Genomic DNA, 17,576 nt, shown 5'->3' on the forward strand with positions numbered 1-17,576 from the left:
ATTGTATGGTGCAGTACTTGCAAGAGTCCAAGTTTCATAGATCTGAGTGAGGCACACAGGGGGCAAAGCCATGCTTCAAGTAAACTGGTCCCAGGCTGTTAAGGGCTTTACTATATGTAAGGCCTTGAGCTTTGGCTCCTAGCAAATCAGCCAGTGCAGATCTTTGAGCAGAGATGTAATATTCTGGCCAGGGGCAAACGAAGGCGCCGTGACACCTGGGGGAGGCGTTGCTACGTAAGGCGCATGTGCGGCATTGCTACATACAATGCATGCGCCGTTCGTATGTAGCAATGCCACACATGTGCTGTACATAGCGGTTTGCCGGTGGCGCCGCTCCAGCGCCGTACGGACGGTGCCGGGATCCTCTGCTCACGGCTGCAGCTGCAAACAGAGGATCCTCTACATGTGGCTGTAGCGGCGACGGAGGGATCCCATCGCCGTCCATATGGCGCTTGAGCAGAGCCGGTGGCAAACCGCTATCTACAGCGCATGTGCAGCGTCGCTATGTACAGCGCATGCGTGCAACGCCACACATGTGCTGTACATAGCGGTTTGCCACTGGCACCGGGATCATCTGCTAGCTGCTGCAGCCACGAATGAAGGATTCTCCACATGCGGCTGCGGCGGCGCAATGGCTGCGGGGTGCCTTCTTGTCACACACCCCCCACCCCCCCAGACATGGCACCCACAGTGCAACCGCCCCACCAACACCACCCCCATTGCGACGCCACTGCTCCTGGCCAGATCTTACTCCTGTCAGTAATCGAGCTACAGCATTCTACACAAACTGCAGCTTCCATACCGACCCCAAGGGATGCCCCACACATAGTGCATCATAGTACTGTAATTCAATCTTGAAATTACCAGTGCTTGAACTACTGTGATCAAGCCATCCCATCAGTAGAACAGTCACTGCTTTTGCACTTCTAGTGGAAGGCGTTCCTAACCAGAGAGTTGGATCCAGGAGCGATGCCCAATTACACAGCTGCTCCTTCAGAGGGAATACAACCCTATCCAGGGCCTTAGCTGCCAAGTATCCCGTTTTTCACGGGAAACCCCCGGATTTTAATCCGTTTCCCACTGTTCTCCCAAATGGAGAAAAATCCCGGAAATCCCCCGGATTTCCTACCTGCCAGGGAGCCTGCATTTTGGGTGCCGCTCTTCCCATGTGTGGGCACCAGAAATCAGGCAGAGCGGCACCGGAAGTCGCTTCTATGCATGCCTGGTGGCCATCTTGGTGGTAGCCACATGTCGGTGGCCATCTTGGCTTACCTTCCAAGTCCTGGACTGCAGAATCCGGGACCGGTAGCCGTGTGACACCGGAAGTTGCGTCGACGTAACTTCCGGTGTCGCTTTGCCCTTCTATGGGCACCAAAAATGGCCACCGCCGGCTTCAAAAGTAGCTTCTACGCATGACCAGAAGTGCGTCAACGCAACTTCCGGTGTTGCCCCGCCCATCTATGGGCACCAAAAATGGCCGCCACCACCAAAGGAAGCCGCGTCTACGCACTTCCGGTCATGCGTAGATGCGACTTTTGAAGCCAGTGGCGGCCATTTTTGTGCCCATAGAAGGGCAAATCAGAAAGAAAAAAATGGCCAGCGGCAGGAGAAAATAACGGAGAAGAATGGGAGACGAAGTGATACGGGGGATCACCGGGGAAAGGTAAGTAAAAACGGGGGTTTCCCGGGGGAAACGGGGTACTTGGCAGCCATGCATCTTGGTAGTGGCCGCATGGTGGCGACCATCACCACCACGCCACTGCTGATCCCGCATTTTTCAGCGGGAGACTTGGCAGGTATGTCCAGGGCAGGCAGCTGGCCTATATCTGAGGCATGGTAACCACTCACCCTCAGAGGCTCTGCCTTGCCAGGAGTCAAATTCAACTTATTTGCCCTCACTCAACCCACCACTTCATCTGGGCATTGGTCCAGGTCTTGCATGGGCTTTCCGGATTCAGATGCTGCTCCCTCATATTGTTTTTCCCAGGTTCATATTGGTAAAGTTAACTCCAATCAGTGACATACATAAACTCTAGCTACGAATTTATTTCCACCTGGAGAAACCAAGCTATAGTCCCCATTAGCACAATCTGGGGAAGAAGCAGCAGCGGGGGAAGCAATTATTTTAAAAAGGCATCACATTTAGAAAAAACATCTTTGCAAACTTTTCCTTCATCAAGTGAGGAATTATGTTGTTAGCCATTATGCTTTTGGTCCAAATTAATTTCTCCTTTCTGAAACCAATTAATGTAGAACGTCAAATATTGCTGCAGATTCCTGAATAATTTTCTCATATTCCCATTTGTTTTGATCGTTTGTGTACAAACTAGTTTTTTAAAGGTTATTATTTAGATTGTACAGTATAGGAAATGCAGAGGCCTCTGGTCTGCATAGTAAAGAATCTGGGCAAAAGATAACCTGAAAGGAGCAATAGACTATTTTTTTTAAAAAAAAATTAATAGCATGCAAAATTTAGTCCATATTCAAGTTCCAGTCATAAACCATACTGGCAGAGAAGCCCTGTGTTGTCACTCCAGTGAAACAATAGAATTTGGCTTAGAAAGACTGATATTTGATAACCGTTATAAGGAAGGAGGTTCTCTTATATTATTCTAGCTCTCATAAATCTCAAATGCACGTTAAGGGCTGCCTGAACTTTGAAACTAAATTAACAGCTTCATTTCCAAGATATAAAGTTTATCTTGCATCCCTAGACGAAGCAACTGTGACGGTATGTGAGAAATGGGAAGTGAGAACCTATTCTCCAGAATCAGTGCAGCAAATTCCCCAATGTACTGGCGACTGATCAGAGCAATTTGGAGAGCAAGACCAAGGGAGAAAAGGGGTGATGTAAAGTCAACAGTTGAAACTTGACTACAGTGGCGAAGCTGCATGCTCCGTTACCGGGGGTGAAAAGCAGGCGGGGGCATGGCTGGCACCCCCTGGGGGTGTGACACGCATACCAGGGATGTGGTGTGCCGCCTGCAAGGGTGTGGTGTGTGTTCTGTGGGCGTGGCGTGCCAGCTGTGGGGGCACGCCGCCTAGCGTGGTGTGTGTGTGTCTGGGGAGGCCGCCGCGATGGCACCCTACCAGAATAGTGGTGCCGGGGGCGGTCCGCTCCGTCCGCACCCCCATTCCTCCGTCATAAGACTCTTGAGGACCAGAGGAATCACAATAGTTTTTTACTCATCCCTCCTTCAGATTCTTCTTTAAAAATCCACATCTTCTTTGAAGCACTTGGTTTACTGCCTCAATCCTCATCCTCCAATGAAACAAAGCTAAAACAGATATCACTTGCTCATATGCATCTCGTTTATTCACTTCTTCCATTTCTCGCTATTCTTGGTCGTTTGGTTACCCTTGCCTCTCACTCACCCCCATAACATTTGTTTTTCCTATACTGTAAGCACCTTGGGACACACCCTCTCTTTGCATACCCTCCAACACCCCACTGAACAAAATCAGGAGGCTTGTTTTTTGGTCCCAAGCTCTTGCGGGAGACAGGTGAATCATGCAAGAGTGTAGAACCTAAAAATGAGCATCTTTTGGTTTGGCACTCTGGCGCAAGCCAGCTGGCTCACCCCAGAGAGCAGGACGAAAAATCAAGACATTCTGGGATCCTATCAGAAGCTGGGATGGCTTCCTTAATTCCAGGATGGTTGGAGAGCATGTCTTTCTCTCTTCCCTTTGCTTTTTTTTGTTTTGTTGTTGTTCTGTAAATCATCTACAGTAATTTTGCCCTGTTTCTGGTTATGGTTGTGTCAGATCCTGATCGGGGGAATCAGATTCTGAAATAATGCTGGGTCTGCATTGCTGCAACTGAGGGCCTTTGTTTTTCATTCCTTGGCTGTTTTGTCTCTTTAGGGGAAATCCAGACAAGAGAGATATATGGAACCTGTTAGAGACATTTGAAAATTGAAACTATTTTTGTCCCAAAAAAGTTAATTGTGAGGGGCAAAGGGTACAGAGAGTCCCCCCCATCCTGAGGAGCAGCTCCTCCACCAGCAGTAGCGCCAGCGGGGAGGGGGAAGAGTCCAGTGAGGAAGGAGGAAGGAGGAGACGGGGCTCTGGCAGCATAGGAGAGCCCCTGCTGCACGTGGGAGAGGAAGAGAGGGGGAGAAGAGGGGGAGAAGGAAAACATGGAAAGGAGACCCTTTTCCCCTCCGGTTCCGGAATTACGCAGGAGGAAACGCGGGAGGAGATTTGGGGTGCCCAGACTCTTATGTTGGAAGAAGACGCGGAATGCGCCATTCCAGGGTTCTGGGTCAGACTAAGCGGATGTGTCCTGTATAGCTCTAGCACTGTAAATAGCCTGCACTTAATAAAAGCATGAAAAGGCAAAGGTCTGGAGAGTTGTTACTCTAGAGTAGTCGCAACGCATCGCCTGTGACATTAATGAAATTAATTTTGAATTTTGTTTTAGAAGAAAGTTTGGTGGCAATTTTACTTCCAACCCGTTCACAATCCAAGATGTTGCCGTGGCCTACAAGGAAATACATGATGTGAGGCCATTATCAACTCATCAGTGGCCTCCCCACCCCCAGGCAGACAACTGCTCCGTAGAGACCAATTAGCATAAGGGAAGGTGGACATTCAGATAGTTGGTAAGTCAAATGAATAATAATACTAACAACAACAATAATAAAGATACTTGGATGGATGGAATGTTAGTTTTTTATAAAGCCAGTCATGTTTTATGCCTTTCCCACAAATCTATTTGTGGAGCAATATTCTTCCTTAATTTTAGAGAAACAGCAAATGGAATATTTGGGTGTTTCCAAGTTTCTTCCTCCAACTGGTGGGGAGTTTGAGTTTTAGAAAGCCACTTAGGCTGCAATCTTATACCCACTTACCTTGGAGTAAGCCCCATTAAACCCAGTGGGACCTACAGCTGGAGTAGGCATGTATACAATTGCATTGGTAGCTTACTTTGGGTAATACACCAATAGAGACTTATGGTATTTTTGTAACAGTTGTCTATTTTATGTAAGTTAAGCGGCTAACAGGCAGGGCGCTCGACCCCAAAGCAGTCTCAGCCTCTAAGCAACAGCAGCTATCCCCAAACTCTAAGATATCTTCTACGATCCAATTCCCAAACCTTCTAATATTTTCTTTCTCTTACATCGTAAACAGAAAATATTGGATTTAATATTTTTCAGGATTTTTCCAAATTTTATAGTAGATAGCAATAGCTATGGACAGGATCAATGCAGGACCCTTCATGGATCAATGCCCCTTCATGGATCAATGCCTTGTCGTGGCGAAGGGGCTTGAATAACTCAGAGAAGCTATGAGCTATGCCATGCAGGGCCACCCAAGATGGACAGGTCATAGTGGAGAGTTTTGACTAAACGTGATCCACCTGGAGAAGGAACTGGCAAGCCACTCCAGTATCCCTGCCAAGAAAACTCCATGGACAAAGACAACAGGCATATAAAAGTTATGACGCTGGAAGATGAGCCCCTCAGGTCGGAAGGCGTCCAACATGCTACTGAGGAAGAGCGGAGGACAAGTACAAGTAGATTCAGAGCTGATGAAGCGGCTGGGCCAAAGCCGAAAGGACGCTCAGTTGCGGATATGCCTGGAAGCGAAAGGAAAGTCCGATGCTGTAAAGAAAAATATTGCATAGGAACCTGGAATGTAAGAACCATGAGTGGAGGTAAGCTGGATGTGGTCAAAAATGAGATGACAAGAATAAATATCGACATCCTGGGCATCAGTGAACTAAAATGGAAGGGAATGGGCGAATTCAGTTCGGGTGACTATCATATCTACTACTGTGGGCAAGAATCCTGTAGCAGAAATGGAGTGGCCCTCATAGTCAACAAAAGAGTAGCAAAAGCTGTAATGGGATGCAATCTCAAAAATGACAGAATGATCTCGATACGAATCCAAGGCAGACCTTTTAACATCACAGTAATCCAAGTTTATGCACCAACTACCGGTGCTGAAGAAAGTGAAATTGACCAATTCTATGAAGACCTACAACAACTTCTAGAAATGACACCAAAGAAGGATGTTCTTCTCATTACAGGGGATTGGAATGCTAAAGTAGGGAATCAAGAGATAAAAGGAACAACTGGCAAGTTTGGCCTTGGAGTTCAAAATGAAGCAGGGCAAAGGCTAATAGAGTTCTGTCAAGAGAACAAGCTGGTCATCACAAACACTCTCTTCCAACAACACAAGAGACGACTCTACACATGGATATCACCAAATGGGCAGCATCGAAATCAGATTGATTATATTCTCTGCAGCCAAAGATGGAGAAGCTCTATACAGTCAGCAAAAACAAGACCTGGAGCTGACTGTAACTCAGATCATCAGCTTCTTATAGCAAAATTCCAGCTTAAACTGAAGAAAGTAGGAAAAACCACTGGGCCAGTAAGATACAATCTGAATCAAATCCCTTATGAATACACAGTGGAAGTGAGGAACAGGTTTAAGGATTTAGATTTGGTGGACAGAGTGCCTGAAGAACTATGGATGGAGGCTCGTAACATTATACAGGAGGCAGCAACGAAAACCATCCCAAGGAAAAGGAAATGCAAGAAAGCAAAATGGCTATCCAACGAGGCCTTACAAATAGCGGAGGAGAGGAGGCAAGCAAAATGCAAGGGAGATAGGGAAAGATACAGGAAACTGAATGCAGATTTCCAAAAAACAGCAAGGAGAGACAAGAGGGTCTTCTTAAATGAGCAATGCAAAGAAATAGAGGAAAACAATAGAATGGGGAAAACCAGAGATCTGTTCAAGAAAATTGGAGATATGAAAGGAACATTTCGTACAAAGATTACCATAATCAAGGACAAAAGTGGTAAGGACCTAACAGAAGCAGAAGACATCAAGAAGAGGTGGCAAGAATACACAGAGGAATTATACCAGAAAGATATGGAGGTCTCATACACCCCAGGTAGTGTGGTTGCTGACCTTGAGCCAGACATCTTGGAGAGTGAAGTCAAATGGGCCTTAGAAAGCATTGCTAATAACAAGGCCAGTGGAAGTGATGATATTCCAGCTGAACTATTTAAAATTTTAAAAGATGATGCTGTTAAGGTGCTACACCCAATATGCCAGCAAGCTTGGAAAACTCAGCAATGGCCAGAGGATTGGAGAAGATCAGTCTACATCCCAATTCCAAAGAAGGGCAGTGCCAAAGAATGCTCCAACTACCGCACAATTGCGCTCATTTCACACGCTAGCAAGGTTATGCTTAAAATTCTACAAGGCAGGCTTAGGCAGTATGTGGACCGAGAACTCCCAGAAGTGCAAGCTGGATTTCGAAAGGGCAGAGGAACCAGAGACCAAATAGCAAACATGCGCTGGATTATGGAGAAAGCTAGAGAGTTCCAGAAAAACGTCTACTTCTGCTTCATTGACTATGCAAAAGCCTTTGACTGTGTCGACCACAGCAAACTATGGCAAGTTCTTAAAGAAATGGGAGTGCCTGATCACCTCAGCTGTCTCCTGAGAAATCTCTATGTGGGACAAGAAGCTACAGTTAGAACTGGATATGGAACAACTGATTGGTTCAAAATTGGGAAAGGAGTACGACAAGGTTGTAGATTGTCTCCCTGCTTATTTAACTTATATGCAGAATTCATCATGCGAAAGGCTGGACTAGATGAATCCCAAGCCGGAATTAAGATTGCCGGAAGAAATATCAACAACCTCAGATATGCAGATGACACAACCTTGATGGCAGAAAGCGAGGAGGAATTAAAGAACCTTTTAATGAGGGTGAAAGAGGAGAGCGCAAAATATGGTCTGAAGCTCAACATCAAAAAAACCAAGATCATGGCCACTGGTCCCATCACCTCCTGGCAAATAGAAGGGGAAGAAATGGAGGCAGTGAGAGATTTTACTTTCTTGGGCTCCTTGATCACTGCAGATGGTGACAGCAGTCACGAAATTAAAAGACGCCTGCTTCTTGGGAGAAAAGCAATGACAAACCTAGACAGCATCTTAAAAAGCAGAGACATCACTTTGCCGACAAAGGTCCGTATAGTTAAAGCTATGGTTTTCCCAGTAGTGATGTATGGAAGTGAGAGCTGGACCATAAAGAAGGCTGATCGTCGAAGAATTGATGCTTTTGAATTATGGTGCTGGAGGAGACTCTTGAGAGTCCCATGGACTGCAAGAAGATCAAACCTATCCATTCTTAAGGAAATCAGCCCTGAGTTCTCCCTGGAAGGACAGATCGTGAAGCTGAGGCTCCAATACTTTGGCCACCTCATGAGAAGAGAAGAATCCTTGGAAAAGACCCTGATGTTGGGAAAGATTGAGGGCACTAGGAGAAGGGGACGACAGAGGACAAGATGGTTGGACAGTGTCCTCGAAGCTACGAACATGAGTTTGACCAAACTGCGGGAGGCAGTGCAAGACAGGAGTGCCTGGCGTGCTATGGTCCATGGGGTCACGAAGAGTCGGACACGACTAAACGACTAAACAACAACAACATGGACAGGAAACAAGAAAGGGAAGGATGTAGTAGGGGGATGGGCAAAGAAAGGGATCAGCATTCATTCCTCAAACAGTGTTCAAGAACCATCCCTGAAAGATGAGCTACAATTATTCAGTGAAAGCCAACCAAGTAACGGGATACATGTCCATTCAGTGTCACAGAACTCTTATCTTTCTTCATGTATTCTTGTCTTAGGGAGAAAGCCAGCTTCATACCTCAACCCTATCTTGTATTTCAGGTGCCCAGTTAGTATTAAGAAAGCTACTTTGCCATCAGTCAGCATATCTGCAGCAACAATTGTTTCACCAAACAGCTGATACACATTGGAAAAATAATCAAACGTATTTCAGCAAGAAGTCTGTTTGGCTAAAATTATCCTGTCAGAAATTCTCTGTTTTGGCCATCTCTGCTAAAATTCCATGGGCATATTCTGTTTCAAATTTTAGGCCAGAAATACTGGTTCTGGAGGACAGGGATAGAAGTATCCCCTCCCCCCCCAAAAAAAGGTGATTGTGAGAATATTCTCCTTTTCTTCCAGTCCTGGTCAGTGTCTTGTTTTCTACCAGATACTATTGCTTTGACATCACTTATCCCTTCTGATTATACAACCTTCCTGGATGACATGGCAAATCCCAGCCAATCAGGAATCATGCAATGATTAGGGTGACATCACAACACAACACAGTCAGCTTCACCGAGAACAAAAAGTCAAAGTGAGGGCAATATCTCCTATTTATTTATGTTTCTTGATTCCTGATTTATTCAGTGTTTCCAACTAATCTGGGATCATTCAGTGAATGAGGGCGTCTCAAAATACTGCATCAGATTTGGCCACGTAACAGGGCAGGCCTGAACATGAGGCAGAGCTGCCTAAAGCAGTGGGATCCCATGAGAGAAGCGAGGAGGAGAAGCAGGGGCTTCCAGCAGGATCTCTCCAGAAGCCACTGCCGCAATTCCAGTTTCACTTCAGGCATGAAAACAGACTAGGCCACTCCTACTGGGTAATAATTTCTATAAATCCAAATTAAGTTGAGAGAGAGAGCGCAAGAGAATGTAATGTTAATGAAAAGGCGAAGGGTGGGAAGTAGGATCTGGCTAGTGAGCTGGACCCTGATCTCCCACAATCATTGTGAGCCACATTGACAGGTGGGTAGTTGACATCAGGTGAAACATCATCCTCTGCCTACTACATGGTGTGGAATCAAACCATGCAGGTAAAGACATGGGGCTTTGCATGAGCTGTATGGGCCTTCATTGTGACTGCCTTCTAAAGTACTACACTTGGGCCAAAAAAATGAAAGGCCCAAATACAGGATGGGAGACACCTGGCTTGAGAGCAGTACATGTGAAAAGGATCTAGGAGTCCTGGTAGACCACAAACTTGACATGAGTCAACAGTGTGATGCAGTAGCTAAAAAAGCCAATGCAATTCTGGGCTGCATCAATAGGATTATAGCATCTAGATCAAGGGAAGTAATAGTACCACTGTATTCTACTCTGGTCAGACCTCACCTGGAGTACTGTGTCCAGTTCTGGGCACCACATTTCAAGAAGGATACTGACAAGCTGGAACGTGTCCAGAGGAGGGCAACCAAAATGGTCAAAGGCTTGGAAACAATGCCTTATGAGGAACGGCTTAGGGAGCTGGGTATGTTTAGCCTGGAGAAGAGAAGGTTAAGGGGTGATATGATAGCCATGTTCAAATATATTAAAGGATGCCATATAGAGGAGGGTGAAAGGTTGTTTTCTGCTGCTCCAGAGAAGTGGACACGGAGCAATGGATTCAAACTACAAGAAAGAAGATTCCACCTAAACATTAGGTAGAACTTCCTGACAGTAAGAGCTGTTCGGCAGTGGAATTTGCTGCCAAGAAGTGTGGTGGAGTCTCCTTCTTTGGAGGTCTTTAAGCAGAGGCTTGACAGGCATATGTCAAGAATGCTTTGATGGTGTTTCCTGCTTGGCAGGGGGTTGGACTGGATGGCCCTTGTGGTCTTTTCCAACTCTATGATTCTATGATTCTCTTTTTAATGATAGGCTGGTGGGTACGCCAGAGCATTTCAGAGTAGGGATGATGTGGAAGTACTCTGTCTTTGGGGATCATTTTCTGCAGAGGTAAAAAGGCCTTTCAGATTTTAAATGCCTGCAATGATATTTGTTCATTTGATCAGCGGTGAACCTCAACCCTGAAGGCCAAAGTAGAGCTCCTATTTTGACCCATGAGGCCATTTCCCCCAAGTCATGCCCAAAACTGTGCTGCAAGTCTTGGACCACTTTCAGTTGGGCCTCAGTACCATAGCCTGTCCAGTACCTCCTTACATGCCTGCTCCACCCTCTAGTCATGCCGTAGCCTTTTGGTTGGACCAATGTCAGCACCATACCTGCCAAGTTGCTGTCAGAGAAATAAGGGACCGGGCCGGAAATAGCAGACCGGAAGTAGCGCTGCCGCCATTTTGGAACTGGGCGGAGCATGCTCAGAAGTGACTTTTGATGCTGCTTTGCCCAGTTCCAAAATAGCCGTCGCACCGGAAGTCACACTGCAGCCATTTTGGAACTGGGCAGAGCAGCATCAAAAGTCGCTTCTGAGCATGCTCCGCCCAGTTCCAAAATGGCCGCCGCACCAGAATAAACCGGGGGAAAACAAAAAAAAATCTGTTTTTTCAGCTAGGAACAGCTGGAAAAGCGGGGATTCCTGGGGAAAATGGGAGACTTGGCAGCTATGGTCAGCACCACCAACTCCTGACATGCTGAGCAAAGGGAGGCAGGGAAATTGTGGGGAGGAAGTCTCCCTCTGAAGGGAAAGGGGCTAGGCAGAGGAAGTGTTGTAGGAAATTAGAAAGGGAGATAGAAGGGTGGTGGTGGTGATGATAGAGGAAGAAAGTATCAGGAAGGATGCAAGAAACTGGCAAGTGGGATAAGAGGAGAGGCATAGAGTAATGTAGAACTTAAGTCTGAAAGGAGAATAGAGGAAGTTGCAGGAAATGCATAAAGTTACGATGAGAGACAAATGAGAGTGGAAAGAGGGAAATATATAAGAAAAGCCTTCTCTGCTTAGCCTTAGGCTTAGCACATCCACAGAAAACTCTGCCTAAAATGGGGACACTACTTGCAGAGCAAGCGTCTGTATTTAGCTTGAGTAAAGCTGAGTTATAGCTCTTCCTGCCATGAGATGAACATTGTGGCAAAGAATTTAGCAACTTGCAAAGATTGGTTAGTGAATGTGCCCAAAGCTGGCTTTGGAGAAATACTTTGTTTCAGATCAATAGGGAGTGCAAACATCATCATCTACATTGCTATATCACCTGCCTCCTCTTCCCAAATGACTAGGAATGGGGAGAGACCAAGGTTCAAATCTCAGCCATGAAGCTTCTTTGTCCCCCAGCCTAACCTAATTCCTACAGCTACTGCGAACATAAAATGGGGAGATAAGGAGAACCTTGTAAGCTGCACTGAGCTCCTTGGAAGAAAGATGGAATAAAAATAAAATTAATTCCACAAGCAGGTAGTCAAATAGAGTTGAAAATGTTATCAGAGCCAAGGATAATCTTCTTCCATAGCTGACTTGACCTGAGCACAACTACACAACAAAAAGGACCACAAAACTAAAGTAAAGAGACTGAATTCCAAAATTTCTGAACTGTGTACTTAGGGAAAAACCCCAAATTACTAATTCCCGGGAAGAAATATATCTTAAGTTACAGCAATAATAAAAATAAAAAAATACCTAGCATTTCTTTGCCTTCTGTAAGATATATAAACTGGGACTAAGACAGCGGGATTCCCAAAATAGACATCTGATTAAAAATGGAGTAGTGTTACAAGTTTTCTCTCTCCTGCACACACCACACATGTTCATTTCTGCTCCCCAAAATATTTTGTTCTACCTTATTTTGTTTTACTATTTCAGCCGAATCCTCATTCAAGGAGCCTTTCCCACACACACCAGCACAGAAATTAATCCAGCTTCCTTCAGATTCTCTCTCTGTCCCAACTGAAGCAAACACAAACACCTTTTGACTGGATCACAAACGAGCACAGTCCCTCCTCCCCAAATTGAAAGGAACCCCAAAAGACTCTCTCCCAGGAAGCAAACAGAAGAATGATAGAACAGTGGTTAGTAGGGTTGCCATATTTCAGTAAGTGAAAAGCTGTTGAACTTTTTGAGCTATTTTTTTTAGGGAAATTGGCAAAAACGACACTGCTGACATGGCTTGCCATACATCTGGATTTTACCAGACCATTTTGCCAATTTCCGCCTGGACACTGCTTCTGGTTATGTCCAGGAAATTCCGGACATATGGCAACCCTAGTTACCTGCCTGTTTTTCTTCCTCTCTCCTCCAGCAACTGCTCAGACCCTTCTTCCTCTTCTCCCTCCAAGCCAATAGGCAAGGAAGGCTTAGTCTTTCAAGGTGGGGAGGAAGCTAGCAAGCTGACTGGTCAACTAAACATTTGCATCTGTTTAGAATCAAAGAATTGTACTGTTGGAAGGGACCCAAGGGTCATCTAGCCCAACCCAAAAGCAGGAAACTTTTGGGCAACGTGAGGCTCAAAGCCACAACCCTGAGATTAAGAGTCTCATGCTCTACCAATTTAGCTTCATGATAGCATCAGCTCTGCCACAAAGCAATGGTTTTAAGGTCTGTACAGAATATTACCAGTTCAGTAGTTTGCATGGGCTGAAATATACAGCCAGTTGTGGCGTTTACATTTTGCATACTGTAATTACATATACCGTATATGCTTAAAGCTGGCAGAACCCCCTAAAACTGTATTGGCACGGCTTCATGTTAGTGAGATGGATTGGGCTTAGATAACCAAAAGGATTTCTCGACATGTTGAAAAGGCATGTGGAATTGTCTTGTCTCCTATGGAAATGGCAAATGCCAGAAACATGAATGGAGGCAAAGTTTGGAGGTGCTCATCCCAGTAACCGAGGGGAAACTGTCCAGCCTGGTACAACCAGAAGACAAACCATCCTGATTAATGTCCTGCCAAAGGATTGTAACCTGACAGCTTTTCCATGTGGCTCACAGGGCAATTCCATGCATTTTTGCTTGGAAGTGAGTCACACTGTATTCTCTGAGGCTTAGACCTGGGAAAGTGTTCGTAGGATTGCAACCTCAATCTCCACAGTCCTTTCTCTCAACAAACCTTTTCTTCAGAATACCCATGATGTTGGTTGCGTAATATAGACCCATTACCATTGAAAACTAGCAATGAAAAACATTCCTCTTCTGTGATGAGGTCTATATTAGACAACCTTTAGAAACCACACAAAATTCCTAATTTTCAGTTCCTACTTGCTTTAGCAAATAGTCATTTATAGGCAAACACTGTATCTATAATTTCTTTTTATAGAGCCCTTCAAATTATGTGATTTTCACTCTCTGCACACAGAAAGTGAAGCTCTGGTTTGACTAAATGATTATTTATTTCACTTTGGACCACTAGAAATGGAAAAGTATGACATGCGTCCCTTTTGCTGACTGATGACATCTTTGGCATAATGGTAGACACTGGCCTATTAATATCCAGGCTTTGTACCCTGGAAGAGATCGTCTTCATGACAGTGGAGGTGTTGGGGCAGAATTCCAGGGCCCTATGTGGCAGGATGAGCAGGAGGGCCCCCAAACCCAGTAGGGGTTGCTTACCCCATTTTAGAGTAAATATACCCATCTAAAGGGGGGTTGCTGGGTTAAATCAATTAAGTTCACACTCTAAAATTGCCAAACTGCACCACGAAATAGTGATTCTAAATTGTGAAGAAAAGTGGAATGGGTGATCCTTTTCTGCAACTGGAAGAAACTGGAAGACAGCAATCGAAATAATAAAAAATAAAAAATTGTCCAGTAGCAATCCACAGAGTCTAGGACCCAGGTGGCGCTGTGAGATAAACCACAGAGTCTAGGGCTTGCTGATCAGAAGGTCGGCGGTTCAAATCCCTGCAACGGGGTGAGCTCCCGTTGCTCAGTCCCAGCTCCTGCCCACCTAGCAGTTCGAAAGCACATCAAAGTGCAAGTAGATAAATAGGGACCGCTCCGGCGGGAAGGTAAACGGCATTTCCGTGCGCTGCTCTGGTTCGCCAGAAGCAGCTTTGTCATGCTGGCCACATGACCTGGAAGCTGTCTGCGGACAAACGCCGGCTCCCTCGGCCTATAGAGCGAGATGAGCGCCGCAACCCCAGAGTCGGACACGACTGGACCTGATGGTCAGGGGCCCCTTTACCTTTACCTTTAAGGTTGAAATATACTTGGAGTCCTGTAGTGATTTCATGCTCTTTATTGCAATGAATGAAACTTTCCCCAACGTCCCCAACCGAAAGGGCCCCACGTGATTGGCTAATTCCAGGCTGCTCCTGTAGGCCAATCAGGTTGCGGATTCACTTCCTCCAGGAGCCTGATTGGCTGCTCCTGCAGGCCAATCAGGTTGCTGATTCACTTCATCCAAGAGCCTGATTGGCTGCTCTTGCAGGCCAATCAGGTCGCTGATTCACTTCCACCTGGAGCTGGATTGGGTGGCTCCTGCGGACCAATCAGACTGCTGCATTCTCGATCTTATTGTTCTAGGATTCAGCTCAGTACATAATAAAGGTGCTACTGGACAATTTTTTAAATTTATTTTATTTATTTTTTATTTCGACTGCATCAGACCACATGGCTACCTACCTGAATCTGGAAGACAGCAGACAGAGAAAGAAGGGAGTGGGGAGAGAAAGAGAGAGGTGCTGCTTTTGTATCCAGCATAGATGATGCACTTTTGTTATAGTGCTGATGGTACACAAGACACTGAGGATAATGGGGGAATGGCCTGCCGCCACAGACACAGCCTTTAGCTAAGCCTGCTCCTCTTCTTAGCCATTGCCAAGGGACCATCAGGGCAATGTCACACCTTGTCCTCTTGCACAGAGCACTCACCCTCTTGGATTCCAAGGGTTATTTTGTGTAGGAAAAAAAGAAATCTGTTCACTTACCTGCAGGACAGCTGGTTTATGCCCTCGATGTAGTAGCACACTCCACCGTTGACGCAATAGGACTTGACTGTTTCATTGCATTGTCTAGTGTGTCCAGGCCCAGAGGAGAGCGTTGTAGTGACTGGGGGAAGAAAAGAAACACATTAGATGCTTATTTTGCCATTTGTACTTCTTGGGCTAAGTGGCTGTGAGAAGGAAGAGCCACCCATGGCCTGTGGTCGCACAGTTATTGCTTTATTTGTTATGGAGATTTCTGCTCCACCTTTAAACCACAGGATTGCTTACATTGTAACAGCAACCAATGACACAGTTCAAACATACAAACAGAAGATTAAAACCAGCAAAATCTAAAAGAGCAGAATAAAATAATATCCCAATGACACAATGGAAGCTGTTCACCTGGTGACAAAATGGAATCAAAGTAGGAACCTGGTGAGCCTCTGTGTGGAGAGTCTTCCATGTGGGATGGAACACTGGGGCAGACAAGTCACAACAGTTCCTAGAGTGTCCACTAAGAGGAACTCACCTGGGGGAACACCTGACTAAATTCCTGTTCCTCCAGATTTGCAGATCAGATGGATTAGCTGGCAGACAAAAGCCCCTAGCCAGCAGCCATTCTCTCTCTTAGACTTTTCTCCTTCAACGGGAACACATCTCCAGAGAATCTCCAGTTAGGATGGCTCTCCCTCTTGGCCTGCTGCCAAGAGAGAGACCAGATGGAGCCTCACTTTACTAAGTAGTCTCCAGATGTATATATTTGTAACTTTTCTACGTAAGCCTTCCTTTCTGCGATTACGCTGTTAACTCAGGATGTCATGTGAGTAAACTCTATCTTATTTTAATACTATTGTGTCATGTGTTTCTTTTAAGAGGGACAAAGGGGATTTGCCAGGAAGTATAATATTGAAGTATAATATTGAAGTATAATATTGTTCTAGAGGTTCTGGCAAGCCTAACGCTCACGTTTTGCTGCGCACAAAAGGGGAATGTCACTCTGCTGATATTGGAAGCTTGCTAACACAAGCTTGGATAGGATCTATCTAATAATATATCCTAATCCACATCCCTAACATTACCACATTCCACAGTGAGAATGCCAACACTAATAAGGCTCTGTCCCTGGGTTGGCACCATCTGACGCTAGCATACTCGCCCTAGGGAGTCTCAAGAAGGATTATATTGCCCTGGGTAGGTGCCGTCCCTGACCAATGGCCATGTTGGTTGGAGATGATGGGAGCTGGTATCCAACAACATCTGGAGAGCCCTATGTTGACCACTGATGCCCCAGAGAAGCAATCTTGAGTGCCCATCACTTTTTGTGAATGTTTCGATCATGCATGTCTAATTCCCTCATCTCTGCAACTACTTTGCTTGTAGGGTATTCAAGACACTGAGTGATAAATACAAAGGGGTGCAGCATGTATCACACAGCCGCCACAGACTCACACTCTTAAAAATATATGGGTTGGGAGGCAGAAGTCATTGTGTGGAGGTGGAAGAACACAATGCAAGAATTTGACCACTAAGCCCCAACAGTAACATCTACCCATCACAGACAATTATACTGACTGTAACACTGTTCATTCTACCTCGTTCCAAGAGAGTGAATAAACTAACAAACATGTTCCCGATAGCACTGCAATAATGATAGTGTACATAACATACCTGCCAAGTTCCAGCCCGAGAAATAAGGGACCGGACCGGAAGTAGCAGACCGGAAGTAGCGCTGCCGCCATTTTGGAACTGGGTGGAGCATGCTCAGAAGTGACTTTTGATGCTGCTGTGCCCAGTTCCAAAATGGCCGCCGCACCAGAAGTCGTGCTGCAGCCAACCGGGAAAAAACAAAAAAATCCGTTCCTTTGGCTGGGAACAGCTGGAAAAACGGGGGGTTTCCCGGGGAATACAGGCTACTTGGCAGCTATGGTACATAAGTTGTATTGTCACCCATGACAGGCTAAAGTCAAAGTGTCACTTGGTCACGCAGGTGTGCTCTGTGTGAAGTCCTTTTAGACCCACCATGACATATGGGTGCAGTTATACATCTTCTTGATGGCATCAGGAAAAATAGACAACAGAACCACCCAAGACTTTCTTATTCAAATAAGGAGATAAAGATGGATAATTAGATTTTTTTAACATTCCAGTG

General features: G+C 45.6%; 1 protein-coding gene across 6 annotated transcripts in view; it reads right to left on the reverse strand.

Annotated features, from left to right (window-relative positions):
• The window catches only part of NRG2 (neuregulin 2), a 117,362-nt gene that overhangs the window by 37,382 nt on the left and 62,404 nt on the right, over positions 1–17,576 (reverse strand). For all 6 annotated transcript variants that reach the window (XM_088675002.1, XM_088674999.1, XM_060278136.2 and 3 more), the window contains one exon: positions 15,431–15,551. In XM_088675002.1, coding sequence (XP_088531128.1) covers positions 15,431–15,551 — 121 coding nt within the window. The remainder of the gene's footprint in view (positions 1–15,430; positions 15,552–17,576) is intronic.

This window comes from Zootoca vivipara, chromosome 8, assembly GCF_965207765.1.
Source record: "Zootoca vivipara chromosome 8, rZooViv2.hap1.1, whole genome shotgun sequence".
Classification (NCBI taxonomy): Eukaryota; Metazoa; Chordata; class Lepidosauria; order Squamata; family Lacertidae; genus Zootoca; species Zootoca vivipara.